General features: G+C 37.8%; 1 protein-coding gene across 1 annotated transcript in view; it reads left to right on the forward strand.

The window, feature by feature from the left end:
- Positions 1–9550: 9550 nt before the first annotated feature.
- The window catches only part of trpm5 (transient receptor potential cation channel, subfamily M, member 5), an 87246-nt gene continuing 82796 nt past the window's right edge, over positions 9551–14000 (forward strand). Inside the window, exon 1 of the mRNA XM_061974818.2 lies at positions 9551–9618. Coding sequence (XP_061830802.2) covers positions 9590–9618 — 29 coding nt within the window. The 5' untranslated portion in view covers positions 9551–9589. The remainder of the gene's footprint in view (positions 9619–14000) is intronic.

Raw genomic sequence — 14000 nt, forward strand, 5'->3', positions numbered from 1 at the left:
TTTTCAACTTATATTCAATTAAACACACTGCAAAGACAAGATATTTAATGTTCCAACTGAGAAACATGTTGTTTTTTGTTGCAAATACTCATTAACTCAGAATTTAATGGCAGCAAAACGTTGCAAACAAGTTGGCACAGGGGCATTTTTACCACTGTGTTACATGGCCTTTCCTTTTAACAACACTCAGTAAACGTTTGGGAACTGAGGAGACCAATTCGAAAATATATTTTTTTTTTACGCCCCTAGTAACGAGCTTATGCTGCTATATTGACATAAGGAGCTGCTGCATCGCCTCTAAATTGGTTAAAGTGTGTGCTCTATTATACAAACCCCGTTTCTATATGAGTTGAGAAATTGTGTTAGATGTAAATATAAATGGAATACAATGATTTGCAAATCATTTTCAACCCATATTCAGTTGAATATGCTACAAAGACAACATATTTGATGTTCAAACTGACAAACGTTTTTTTTTTTTTTTGCAAATAATCATTAACTTTAGAATTTGATGCCAGCAACACGTGACAAAAAAGTTGGGAAAGGTGGCAATAAATACTGATAAAGTTGAGGAATGCTCATCAAACACTTATTTGGAACATCCCACAGGTGAACAGGCAAATTGGGAACAGGTGGGTGCCATGATTGGGTATAAAAGTAGATTCCATGAAATGCTCAGTCATTCACAAACAAGGATGGAGCGAGGGTCACCACTTTGTCAACAAATGCGCGAGCAAATTGTTGAACAGTTTAAGAAAAACCTTTCTCAACCAGCTATTGCAAGGAATTTAGGGATTTCACCATCTACGGTCCGTAATATCATCAAAGGGTTCAGAGAATCTGGAGAAATCACTGCACGTAAGCAGCTAAGCCCGTGACCTTCGATCCCTCAGGCTGTACTGCATCAACAAGCGACATCAGTGTGTAAAGGATATCACCACATGGGCTCAGGAACACTTCAGAAACCCACTGTCAGTAACTACAGTTGGTCGCTACATCTGTAAGTGCAAGTTAAAACTCTCCTATGCAAGGCGAAAACCGTTTATCAACAACACCCAGAAACGCCGTCGGTTTCGCTGGGCCTGAGCTCATCTAAGATGGACTGATACGAAGTGGAAAAGTGTTCCGTGGTCTGACGAGTCCACATTTCAAATTGTTTTTGGAAACTGTGGACGTCGTGTCCTCCGGACCAAAGAGGAAAAGAACCATATTGATTGTTATAGGCGCAAAGTTGAAAAGCCAGCATCTGTGATGGCATGGGGGTGTATTAATGCCCAAGACGTGGGTAACTTACACATATGTGAAGGCGCCATTAATGCTGAAAGGTACATACAGGTTTTGGAGCAACATATGTTGCCATCCAAGCAACGTTACCATGGACGCCCCTGCTTATTTCAGCAAGACAATGCCAAGCCACGTGTTACATCAACGTGGCTTCATAGTAAAAGAGTGCGGGTACTTTCCTGGCCCGCCTGAAGTCCAGACCTGTCTCCCATTGAAAATGTGTGGCGCATTATGAAGCCTAAAATACCACAACGGAGACCCCCGGACTGTTGAACAACTTAAGCTGTACATCAAGCAAGAATGGGAAAGAATTCCACCTGAGAAGCTTCAAAAATGTGTCTCCTCAGTTCCCAAACGTTTACTGAGTGTTGATAAAAGGAAAGGCCATGTAAGACAGTGGTGAACATGCCCTTTCCCAACTACTTTGGCACGTGTTGGGTTGAAAAGGATTTGCAAATCATTGTATTCCATTTATATTTACATCTAACACAATTTCTCAACTCATATGGAAACGAGGTTTGTAAATCATGCCTCTTACTTGTATAGAATAGAATAGAAAGTACTTTATTGATCCCTGGGGGAAATTCAGCACCACAGTTTGCTCACAATAGACAATAAACACTTAGGTATTTTTTACATGTGAATAAAATAAATACAGTCTATTATACAGCATTATTCACATGTGAATAACATAAATACAGTCTATTATACAGCATTATTTACATGTGAATAATATAAATACAGTCTATTATACAGCATTATTCACATGTGAATAACATAAATACAGTCTATTATACAGCATTATTCACATGTAAATAATATACATACATTATACATTTAAGTACAGTCAAAAAGGAACATATGCATTATGCAGTCTGATGGCTGTCGGTATGAAGGACGGTATTGTAGAAAGTTGTGGCCATAAACTGAGAAGTTGGTCATCTTTGACTCTCAATTTATACCCGGGGATCACAGGAAAGACACGTGCACCTGCATTGCTAGCCGCCTCGTACTATCAGTTTTTCACTATTTAGAACACACAGAAAAGGGAAAGACGTGTGTTCTTGTCTCACTTAACGATTTCCAAAGAAAGTGCAGTTTTCCTTTAACATTTGCATGCTGTCAAATGTATTGGGATTCACCAATATTATATATTAATTTGGCATTGACTCAAATTTAGGTTGTCAATACCTATTTTCAAGCTTTTATAATATGCAGGTAAAATGCAATCTCTTAAACCCATGTTTCATGAGAAAAAAATGTCAAAATACATTTGTATTTTTACTGCATTTTGATGGATTGATGATGTTTTTTTGCCACCGGGTAATTAAAAGCTGTGGATTTTGTTTAAATAAAATAAAATAAAATGAATGACATCCAATTTTAATTTGAAATCCCCTTTATAAATATGCTCGGCAGTCTGAAAAGTCCAGAAAAAAGACATCTGATTATTGCCCGTGCAAAACCTGTTGCTCATCCAATAAATAACAAATAAAGCAGAGCAACATTATACATCAGAATAGAGAAGCTGCAGTGGCATTTCTAGACAAGCTGAAAAGCAAAATAAAGTTATTGTTTTAAATTGACTTTTAAGTCCGCATGTGCAGTGGCTGACTAGTATGCAAATGAGGTGTGTTGTTGTTGGTATTGGTGCAGGGACGGGATTGGTTAACCGGATTGATGTAGCTCCTGAGGTGAACCTCAGCCCTCTCAGGTGTGCGCGACCAGGAGAGGATCGTTCAGGGATGTCGGACAAACGAGACGATGTTCTGGTGAGTCGTCAAATTGTCAACCTTGCTTGGAGTTAGATAGAAATATGTGTGAGACTCATATTACTGAAAACTATATTATTATTCAATTAAATCATATTCTGCATATTTTATGTAACTTTTAACCAAAAAAACCACATTTAAAGCCTACAAAGTGTTTATACTGTAAGTATTGTATTCATTACACACCAGCTGTTTGATTGTAACGTGCATTTTAGTTGTAGTTTTCATCGCCAAATTTGGATGTGTTGAAATCGCCATGTCAAATCGCTAATGCTAATTAGTAGCATGCATATGGCAAATCCAATGTAAATTAGCATAGTTTTTTAATGTATTTATTTTTATTTTAGTTATTTTGTATTGACATTTGCAAGGAGGAGAATAATTATCTTTTCATTAAAAAAAATAATGCTTCATGATCCGGCTAATAATTTATATATAAAAAAATATATATGTGGACAATCTCTCCGAACACATGTTGTTGCTTTGTTGTAAAAGTCTGATCAACCTATTTTAATAATAATAAATAATAATAATAGATTTTATTTGTAAAAAAACACTTTATATTGAGTAAACAATCTCAAAGTGCTACAGTGTATTAAAAAATAAAATAAAAAATAAGTAAATAAATAAAAAGATAATATAGAAATAAATAAAGATAAAACTAGAACAGCCAAATAGCTATAACTAGTATGCATATATCTAAAAAAAAATGCTTTTTTAAAAAGAAGGGCTTTTAAGGCTTTTTTAAAAAGAAGTGCTTTTAAGCCTGAAAGCATCCACAGTCTGTGGTGCCCTCAGGTGGTCAGGGAGAGAGTTCCACAGACTGGGAGCAGAAAGCTCGGAGTCCCATTGTTCATAGCTTTGTCCTTATTTTATGTTTGTAAGTCCAGTTTGTATATTTGATCAAAGATGTCTAAAACCTTCCATCACTGAATTCAGATTAATTTGTTCAGTTGGGACATTATTTGCGATGTGAAGTTTGCGAACGATTCGAGTCATTTCAAAAGCTCCTTTTAAGTATATGTATATAGTTGTATTTATATGTATTATAAACACATAAGCATTTGATTATTATTCGTATAGCTTTTCTGTATTGTTAAAATGTTCCAAATTTAAATTTGCACGGCTCGCAAAATAGCGATCTGATTGTCAAATCATGGGGACATGACACCACCTTGTAAAATGTAGACAACAAAAATACAACAAAATTTTAAATTCTAATAATATTTCAGAATTTTTTTTTTACCAATAAAGTAATTAACCCAATAATGTATAATATGTAAATTGGAATTATTTTTGATATTCGGACCTTATAACTGCTACCAGTGATAGTTTTCTTGATATTTGAGTTACAAAGTCGACCCGGTCTTTTGAACAACTCTTTAACGGCTCACCAAGATCCGGTTTTCTTCGAAGAGCTGTAAATCCCATAATGTCGTGGCTGTCTTGAGTTTCCAACAATTTCTACAACTCTTATTTTTTTGTGATAGAGTGATTGGAGCACATACTTGTTGGTCACAAAAAACATTCATGAAGTTTGGTTCTTTTATGAATTTATTATGGGTCTACTGAAAATGTGAGCAAATCTGCTGGGTCAAAAGTATACATACAGCAATGTTAATATTTGGTTACATGTCCCTTGGCAAGTTTCACTGCAATAAGGCGCTTTTGGTAGCCATCCACAGGCTTCTGGCAAGCTTCTAGTTGAATTTTTGACCACTCCTCTTGGTGCAGTTCAGCTAAATGTGTTGGTTTTCTGACATGGACTTGTTTCTTCAGCATAGTCCACACGACTTTGGGAAGGCCATTCTAAAACCTTCATTCTAGCCTGATTTAGCCATTCCTTTACCCCTTTCGACGTGTGTTTGGGGTCATTGTCCTGCTGGAACACCCAACTGCGCCCAAGACCCAACCTCCGGGCTGATGATTTTAGGTTGTCCTGAAGAATTCGGAGTTAATCCTCCTTTTTCATCGTCCCATTTACTCTCTGTAAAGCACCAGTTCCATTGGCAGCAAAACAATCCCAGAGCATAATACTACCACCACCATGCTTGACGGTAGGAATGGTGTTCCTGGGATGAAAGGCCTCACCTTTTCTCATCCAAACATATTGCTGGGTATTGTGGCCAAACAGCTTGAATTTTTGTTTCATCTGACCGCAAAACTTTCCTCCAGAAGGTCTTATCTTTGTCCATGTGATGTCAGATGAAAAAAAATTGTATATATATATATATATATATATATATATATATATATATATATATATATATATATATATATATATATATATATATATATATATACAGTCGGGATCAAAAGTTTACATACACTTGTAAATAACATAATGAACATAAATTTTGTTTCATCTGACATCACATGGACAAAGATAAGACCTTCTGGAGGAAAGTTCTGCGGTCAGATGAAACAAAAATTCGAGCTGTTTGGCCACAATACCCAGCAATATGTTTGGAGGAGAAAAGGTGAGGCCTTTCATATATATATATATATATATATATATATATATATATATATATTTTTTTTTATTTTTTTTTTTATATATATACATACATATATATATATATATATATATATATATATATATATATATATATATATATATATATATATATATATATATATATATATATATCGAGCAAGCTAACTGGCTATTTTTCGAGCTAGATAACTGTCAATCTAGCTAACTAATAATTTGTCCAGCTCGCTAATGAAGGGAGGAGAACTTTGTTAAATCTCTAATAAAGCTCACCAAGTCGTTTTCAGACTCACCATCTTCGATTTATTTTACAGTGTGACTAAAGCAAATGAATAAAATTCCTTCATGGCCACAAGCAAAGAAAGGGAGATATCCTGTCACCTCTGGTTCCTCGCAAAATGTCCGTCTTCTCCTTCCCCACAAAGTCTGATAAACTGTTCCAAATTAGGGGCGTTGGGTTGTCTCTGGCTCGTCTGACTCCGGTTTCTATGGTAACTGTTCCTCTGCAGGCTTATCTTGATGATCATTGCCACTCGCAAATACCTCACACGGCCATGTCAGGGCTCTGTTGTGTGTCTCTTTAAATGTGTTATTTTAGAACTAACCATTGACTGTAATACCTAATGATTTAATAAAACAACTATATGGTAGTTATAATGCAGAAATATGATGGTAATATCAATATACTTATTTTATTAGGTGTTTTTGTATGCTAGCAAAATTTGTAGATAGCTTGAAAAATATTAAAATCCTTCACGAACCAGCAATTTTTTTAGTCAGCTCACTCGCTAACTGTTTAGTTATCTAACTAACTACATAGCTTGCTAAGTAGCTAACTAGTTAATTTTAGTTTTAGCTAGCTCACTAGCTAACTGTCTAACTAGCTATCTGTCTATCTCACTAACTATTAGACACAGCTAGCGAGCTAGTACAAAACCCAAAACCGGTGAAGTTGGCACGTTTGGTAAATGGTAAATAAAAACAGAATACAATGATTTGCGAATCCTTTTCAACCTATATTCAATTGAATAGACTGCAAAGAGAAAATATTTAATGTTCGAACTGAGAAACTTGTTTTTTTTTGCAAATAATCATTAACTTAGAATTTAATGGCAGCAACACATTGCAAAAAAGTTGGCACAGGGGCATTTTTACCACTGTGTTACATGGCCTTTCCTTTTAACAACACTCAGTAAACGTTTGGGAACCGAGGAGACCAATTTTTGAAGGTTTTCAGGTGGAATTCTTTCCCATTCTTGCTTGATGTACAGCTTAAGTTGTTCAACAGTCCGGGGTCTCCGTTGTGGTATTTTAGGGTTCATAATGCGCCTCACATTTTCAATGGGAGACAGGTCTGGACTACAGGCAGGCCAGTCTAGTACCCGCACTTTTTTACTATGAAGCCACACTGTTGTAACACGTGGCTTGGCATTGTATTGCTGAAATAAGCAGGGGTGTCCATGAAAAAGACGTTGCTTGGATGGCAACATATGTTGCTCCAAAACCTGTATGTACCTTTCAGTATTAATGGTGCCTTCACAGATGTGTAAGTTACCCATGTCTTGGGCACTAATACACCCCCATACCATCACAGATGCTGGCTTTTGAACTTTGCGCCTATAACAATCCAGATGATTCTTTTCCTCTTTGTCAGGAGGACACGACGTCCACAGTTTCCAAAAACAATGTGAAATGTGGACTTGTCAGACCGCAGAACACTTTTCCACTTTGTATCAGTCCATCTTAGATGAGTTCAGGTCCAACAAAGCTGGCGGCGTTTCTGGGTGTTGTTGATAAATGACTTTGGCTTTGCATAGTAGAGTTTTAACTTGCACTTACAGATGTAGCGACAAACTGTAGTTACTGACAGTGGTTTTCTGAAGTGTTCCTGAGCCCATGTGGTGATGTCCTTTACACACTGATGTCGCTTTTTGATGCAGTGCCGCCTGAGGGATCAAAGGTCACGGGCATTGCCGCTTACGTGCAGTGATTTCTCCAGATTCTCGGAACCTTTTGATGATATTACGGACCGTAGATGGTGAAACATTTCTTACAATAGCTGGTTGAGAAATGTTGTTGACAAAGTGGTGACCCTCGCCCCATCCTTGTTTGTGAATGACTGAGCAGTTCACAGAAGCTGCTTTTATACCCAACCATGGCACCCACCTGTTCCCAAATAGCCTGTCTACTTGTGGGATGTTCCAAATAAGTGTTTGATGAGCATTCCTCAACTTTCTCAGTCTTTTTTTTTTTTTGCCACTTGTGCCAGCTTTTTTGAAACATGTTGCATGCATCAAATTCCAAATGAGCTAATATTTACAAAAAATAACAACGTTCACCAGTTGGAACGTTAAGTATCTTGTCTTTGCAGTCTATTCAATTGAATATAAGTTGAAAAGGATTTGCAAATCATTGCATTCTGTTTCCAACTTCACTGGTTTTGGGGTTTGTATTTTCTACATGTCCAGGTATAGATTTAGTCAGGGGCGTCACTAGCTTTTAAGGACAGGGGGGGCTTTGCCCCCAAGAGATGCACAGGATGCGAGCGAATGTTACGCACGAGCACAAAACTTCACAAACGGCTAACAAAGACTTAGAAATTATTCATTGTTATTATTATTATTTAAAAAAAATGCACGGGACGAAATGAAATGCTCCCCGGGACGATGGCTTTTAACCATATATTTTCTTTTTCTTTTTATGTATTTATTCATTTTACATTTTATATTAAATGTCTTGGTTTTTCCTCCCTCTGAAAATCCTATGAAATGTTTAACAAGCCATCCTATAATAATAAAACAGCTATTAATGTAACAATACAATAAAACAAATATATTTAATGATGTTTTTTTCATTATTTTAACAATGGGCTAATGTATATTACTTTATATAGATTCTACAAGAAACACAAAACTTAAAAAATTAATTATTTACAATTGCACACACAAGGTTTTGTGCAGCTAACTCATTGTAAAGGAAGATAATGTGCTTCGTACACCTGCAGGACCGCAGGCAAGGTCACAGAGAAAATGCGGGCTGGAATTTGAGTGATGTGGGAATTTTCTATATGAACAAGTGGAATGGATTGGATACCGACGCACTAAAGGGGCTCTCTACCTTACGCTACGAAGTGAGGGGAAACTGAGTGAATAATAACAGGTTATATGATTATTTATTTAAACTCATATTTGGGCCACTTTATAATGAATATGTCGACATTTATTTGTAAAAAAAAACAAAAAAACACCAAATTATTTAGGGGGGCTTAAGAATATTTTAGGGGGGCTTGAGCCCCCCTAAAATAGGCCTAACAACGCCAATGAATTTAGTAATGTTGTTCCTGAAGGGGAAACCTTCTTTTTGTGTGCCTCCAATACACATCAAAGTTGTGTTTGTTTTGTACAAACAGTCGGGCGCCTATTTCCTTATTGTATGCAAATGAGTTAATTTGCATAACCAATGGTCTTTAGTTGACCAAACTCAAACCTGTAATCAAATGTCTTCCACAACAGGTTGGTGTTTGTACATTACAACAGACGACTAAACACAAATTGACTCGCAGCCTTTCTGACAACCTGGGGCTCTTTCATACCCACTGATTACTTCAAGGTCCCGGGAGATGAGCGTTTTTAATTTACAAGACGTTTCCATGTATCTAACACTTAGTCAAACGCATCATCTATAGAATGAAACTAGCAGAACTACTGAGACTCTGAGTATTAATTAGAAACTAAACGTCTTTCATGGAACACAAACAAACACGAATAGATCAGGCGGATCGGATTCAGACGTGGTTGGCATCCGACATTGAGCCATGGTTGCTTTGTGCATTTCCAGATCAGACATAAGACCGGAGACACTTTGCATATGAAGCAAGGATGGAAATCCTGCAAATTTTGCATTGACCACAAGTGCCCCTAAGAACCTTTTTATTATGCGGAAAAGTGTGGTGAGTGAGTCATGAGTGGATTTGATTTTGGCATGTTTGCATGTTTTGCAGGGGCTACAGCCAAGGACGCGATGCCTGCGATGTGGGGACATGCTGCACTGGTCAGAGGAGCATGGCGGGTGTGTAATTGTGCGTGGGCTGGCTGTCACATTCAGTTGAGTCCCGAGCCAGTTTTTTTGTTTTGTTTTGTTTCATAGCCAAAGAAATGGCAAAATATGTTTTATTGTGAAAAATGTTGGTTGAAAATGTGTACCATCCTTAGCAAACTATGCATGTAATATTTTGCATCCATACAGGACGATGGTCATTATGAGATTAAAGGCCTACTGAAATGCGATTTTCTTATTTAAACGGGGATAGCAGGTCCATTCTATGTGTCATACTTGAACATTTCGCGATATTGCCATATTTTTGCTGAAAGGATTTAGTAGAGAACATCGACGATAAAGTTCGCAACTTTTGGTCGCTGATAAAAAAGCCTTGCCTGTACCGGAAGTAGCAGACGATATGCGCGTGACGTCACAGGTTGTGGAGCTCCTCACATCTGCACATTGTTTACAATCAAGCGATTCGGACCGAGAAAGCGACGATTTCCACATTAATTTGAGCGAGGATGAAAGATTCGTGGATGAGGAAAGTGAGAGTGAAGGACTAGAGGGCAGTGGGAGCGATTCAGATAGGGAAGATGCTGTGAGAGGCGGGTGGGACCTGATATTCAGCTGGGAATGACTAAAACAGTAAATAAACACAAGACATATATATACTCTATTAGCCACAACACAACCAGGCTTATATTTAATATGCCCCCCCCCCCCCGGTCCATATAACCCGCCAATACAACTCAAACACCTGCACAACACACTCAATCCCACAGCCCAAAGTACCGTTCACCTCCCTAAAGTTCATACAGCACATATATTTCCCCAACGTCCCCAAAGTTACGTACGTGACATACACATAGCGGCACGCACGTACGGGCAAGCGATCAAATGTTTGGAAGCGTACTCACGGTACCGCGTCTGCGCATCCAACTCAAAGTCCTCCTGGTAAGAGTCTCTGTTGTCCCAGTTCTCCACAGGCCAATGGTAAAGATTAACTGTCATCTTCCGGGAATGTAAACAATGAAACACCGGCTGTGTTTGTGTTGCTGCAGTCGGCCGCAATACACCGCTTTCCTCCTACAGCTTTCTTCTTTGCTGTCTCCATTGTTCATTGAACAAATTGCAAAAGATTCACCAACACAGATGTCCAGAATACTGTGGAATTTTGCGATGAAAACAGACGACTTAATAGCTGCCCACCATGCTGTCCCAAAATGTCCTCTACAATCCGTGACGTCACGCGCAGGCGTCATCATACCGAGACGTTTTCAGCAGGATATTTCGCGTGAAATTCAAAATTGCACTTTAGTAAGCTAACCCGGCCGTATTGGCATGTGTTGCAATGTTAAGATTTCATCATTGATATATAAACTATCAGACTGCGTGGTCGGTAGTAGTGGGTTTCAGTAGGCCTTTAAGTTTGCATGCGTTTTTAATACACGCTAACCTTTAGTATAATGGTTGAGGTTGGACTAACAGTTATGAACATTTTAATTCTGATCAGAGAAATGCTCCAAAGCGATTGAGAAAAACTGTTATTATTAAAATTCCAAATAACTGAGGCACTGTGCAGTAAATGTATTAAGAATGAGGCATTTTGAACATTCAATTTAATTTTTTTTTTGCGTCTCGCTGAGATACTCATTCACAAATGTAATCTAATTTGAAACTTGCTGGGGTTTGAGTCATTATGAGATTAACTAATGACCCCCTTAAGGACCCGCAACGAGGTGCAGTGGGCTATCATTTTTGTCAATTTCTTTTGTCAGAGCTACACATTTCGAAAAAATAATAATATCCCTGTTATGCGAAACACAAAGAAGATGCCAGCGCTCAGGAGAACAACACCCAGCACGGCTCCGGAAGTGCATCTCATTTCAAAACAGTATGCTATATGCGACACTAAACCAAGTGTTTGCAAATATATTCGTATATTACAGTATTATACAGACACTTTTTTACATAATATATCAATCAAAGCTCACTCAATGGTTTTCCAAGAAACCCAAAGCATTAAAAGGGAACTGCACTTTTTGTCTTTATGGGACACTCATTTATTTTCTGAGCGTCTTAAATACCGTATTTTCCCGACTATAAGGCGCACTTAAAATCATTTTTTTCCTCAAAACTCGACAGTGCGCCTTATAACCCGGTGCGGCCTAATGTACGGAATAATTCTCGTTTTGCTTACCGACCTCGGAGCAATTTTATTTGGTACATGGTGTAAGGATAAGTGTGACCAGTAGATGGCAGTCAAACATAAGAGATACGTGTAGACTGCAATATGACTCAAGTAAACAACAACAACATTTTATATTTTATATTGAAAATATACAACATTACACACGGCGCTCAAAAATCTGTCAAAATGTTTTAGTACGACTTTGGTAAGCATAACCGCTTGATGGATTGTCGGCGCATTAACTATACGAGTATTGTTATGGTGTGTGTATAAGGTAAGACATATTATATTGTGTTTTGTTTTGCAATATTATGCAAAAGCCACTTATCTTACCTTCTGTTACCTGCTGATCTGTATTTGGGATCTGCATAAATTCTGAAAAATTGCGCACATCCGCCTTTGTAATCGATAAGTTTCTTCTTTTTCTCTATCTTCTTGTTATGGGACATTCATCCTCCGCTGTTGCCATTTCTAATATAAAAGTAGTGTAAAGTTCTTACTTATATCTGTCAGTAAACTCGCCATGAAAGCGCTAAAACATACCGGTGTAGTGACTTTACATTATTCACCCAAGGAACTTTAGTTTTTAGAGAGTTCCGGTTGGACGGGTTTTCACGGGACACATTTTCTATTTAAGGAAAGTCTGAATGTCATTAAAACAGTTAGGTCCATCTTTTGACACTTCTTCCACTCCCGTCCTTGCACGCTACACCGCTACAACAAAGATGACGGGGAGAAGACGCTGCCGAAGGTGAGCCACGTAAATAAGACCGCCCACAAAACGGCGCATCCTGAAGCGACTGTCAGAAAGCGGCTCGAAGATGATCTGTAAAAAATAATCTATGCAACATTTTGACCAAAGAACCACCATTACATGTTATGTAGACCACAAGGAAGTGTTTTCAAAACAATATGACTCCTTTAATGCGCCTTATAATCCGGTGCGCCTTATATATGAAAAAAGATAAAAAATAGACCATTCATCGGCAGTGCTCCTTATAATCCGGTGCGCCCTTTGGTCCGGAAAATACGGTACTGAAAAACCTTTGACGAGAGGCGACTAACAATGCTAGCCATCTATTCCGCCAAAACCCCTCTAAAAAAACATCCAAATACCGCCAACAATGACCCAACAAGGATTTTTGAGGGCTTTATAGGCAAAATATGTCAATCCCCATTACCTAGATCAGGGGTCGGCAACCCGCGGCTCTAGAAGCGCCGCCCTAGTGGCTCTCTGGAGCTTTTTCAAAAATGTATGAAAAATGGAAAAAGATGAGGGTAAAAAAAATTTTTTGTTTGTTTTAATATGGTTTCCGTAGGAGGACAAACATGACGCAAGCCTCCCTAATTGTTATAAAGCACACTGTTTAAATTAAACATGCCTCACTGATTTGAGTATTTGGCGAGCGCCGTTTTGTCCTACTAATTTTGGCGGTCCTTGAACTCACCGTAGTTTGTTTACATGTATAACTTTCTCCGACTTTCTAGGACGTGTTTTATGCCACTTCTTTTTCTGTCTCATTTTGGCCACCAAACTTTTAACGATGTGCATGAATGCACAAAGGTGAGTTTTGTTGATGTTATTGACTTGTGTGGAGTGCAAATCAGACATATTTGGTCACTGCATGACTGCAAGCTAATCGATGCTAACATGCTATTTAGGCTAGCTATATGTACATATTGCATCATTATGCCTCATTTTTAGGTATATTTGAGGTAATTTAGTTTCCTTTAAGTCATCTTAATTCAATTTGTATCTCATGACACACTATCTGTATGTAATATGGCTTTTAATTTTTTGCGGCTCAAGACAGATTTGTTTTTGTATTTTTGGTCCAATATGGCTCTTTCAACATTTTGGGTTGCCGACTCCTGACCTAGATCTTTAGCTGCCTCTTGCTAGCAGTTTATTATTTAGTACGCACTGGAAAAGAGAAACAAATGTGTAGTCTTGTCTCAAATAGGGATTTTGAAAGATGGGCAAAATTGAATTCCCCTTTGACACATGTCTTTTCTGTGCATTTTAAACAGTGAAAAAATGCTAACAAGAGGCGGCTAACAATGCTCATCATCTATTCTGCCTCAAGCCCTTAAAAAAGACCCACCCCAAAACAGCCAACATGCATAAATTTGTTATTGTAGGAGCTAACACTGACAAACTACGTTTGTTGTTTTGTGCTCTGTTAATTCAAAATGCCCAGAAAAAAAGTTTCGGTAA

Source organism: Nerophis lumbriciformis, linkage group LG15 (assembly GCF_033978685.3).
Source record: "Nerophis lumbriciformis linkage group LG15, RoL_Nlum_v2.1, whole genome shotgun sequence".
Taxonomy (NCBI): Eukaryota; Metazoa; Chordata; class Actinopteri; order Syngnathiformes; family Syngnathidae; genus Nerophis; species Nerophis lumbriciformis.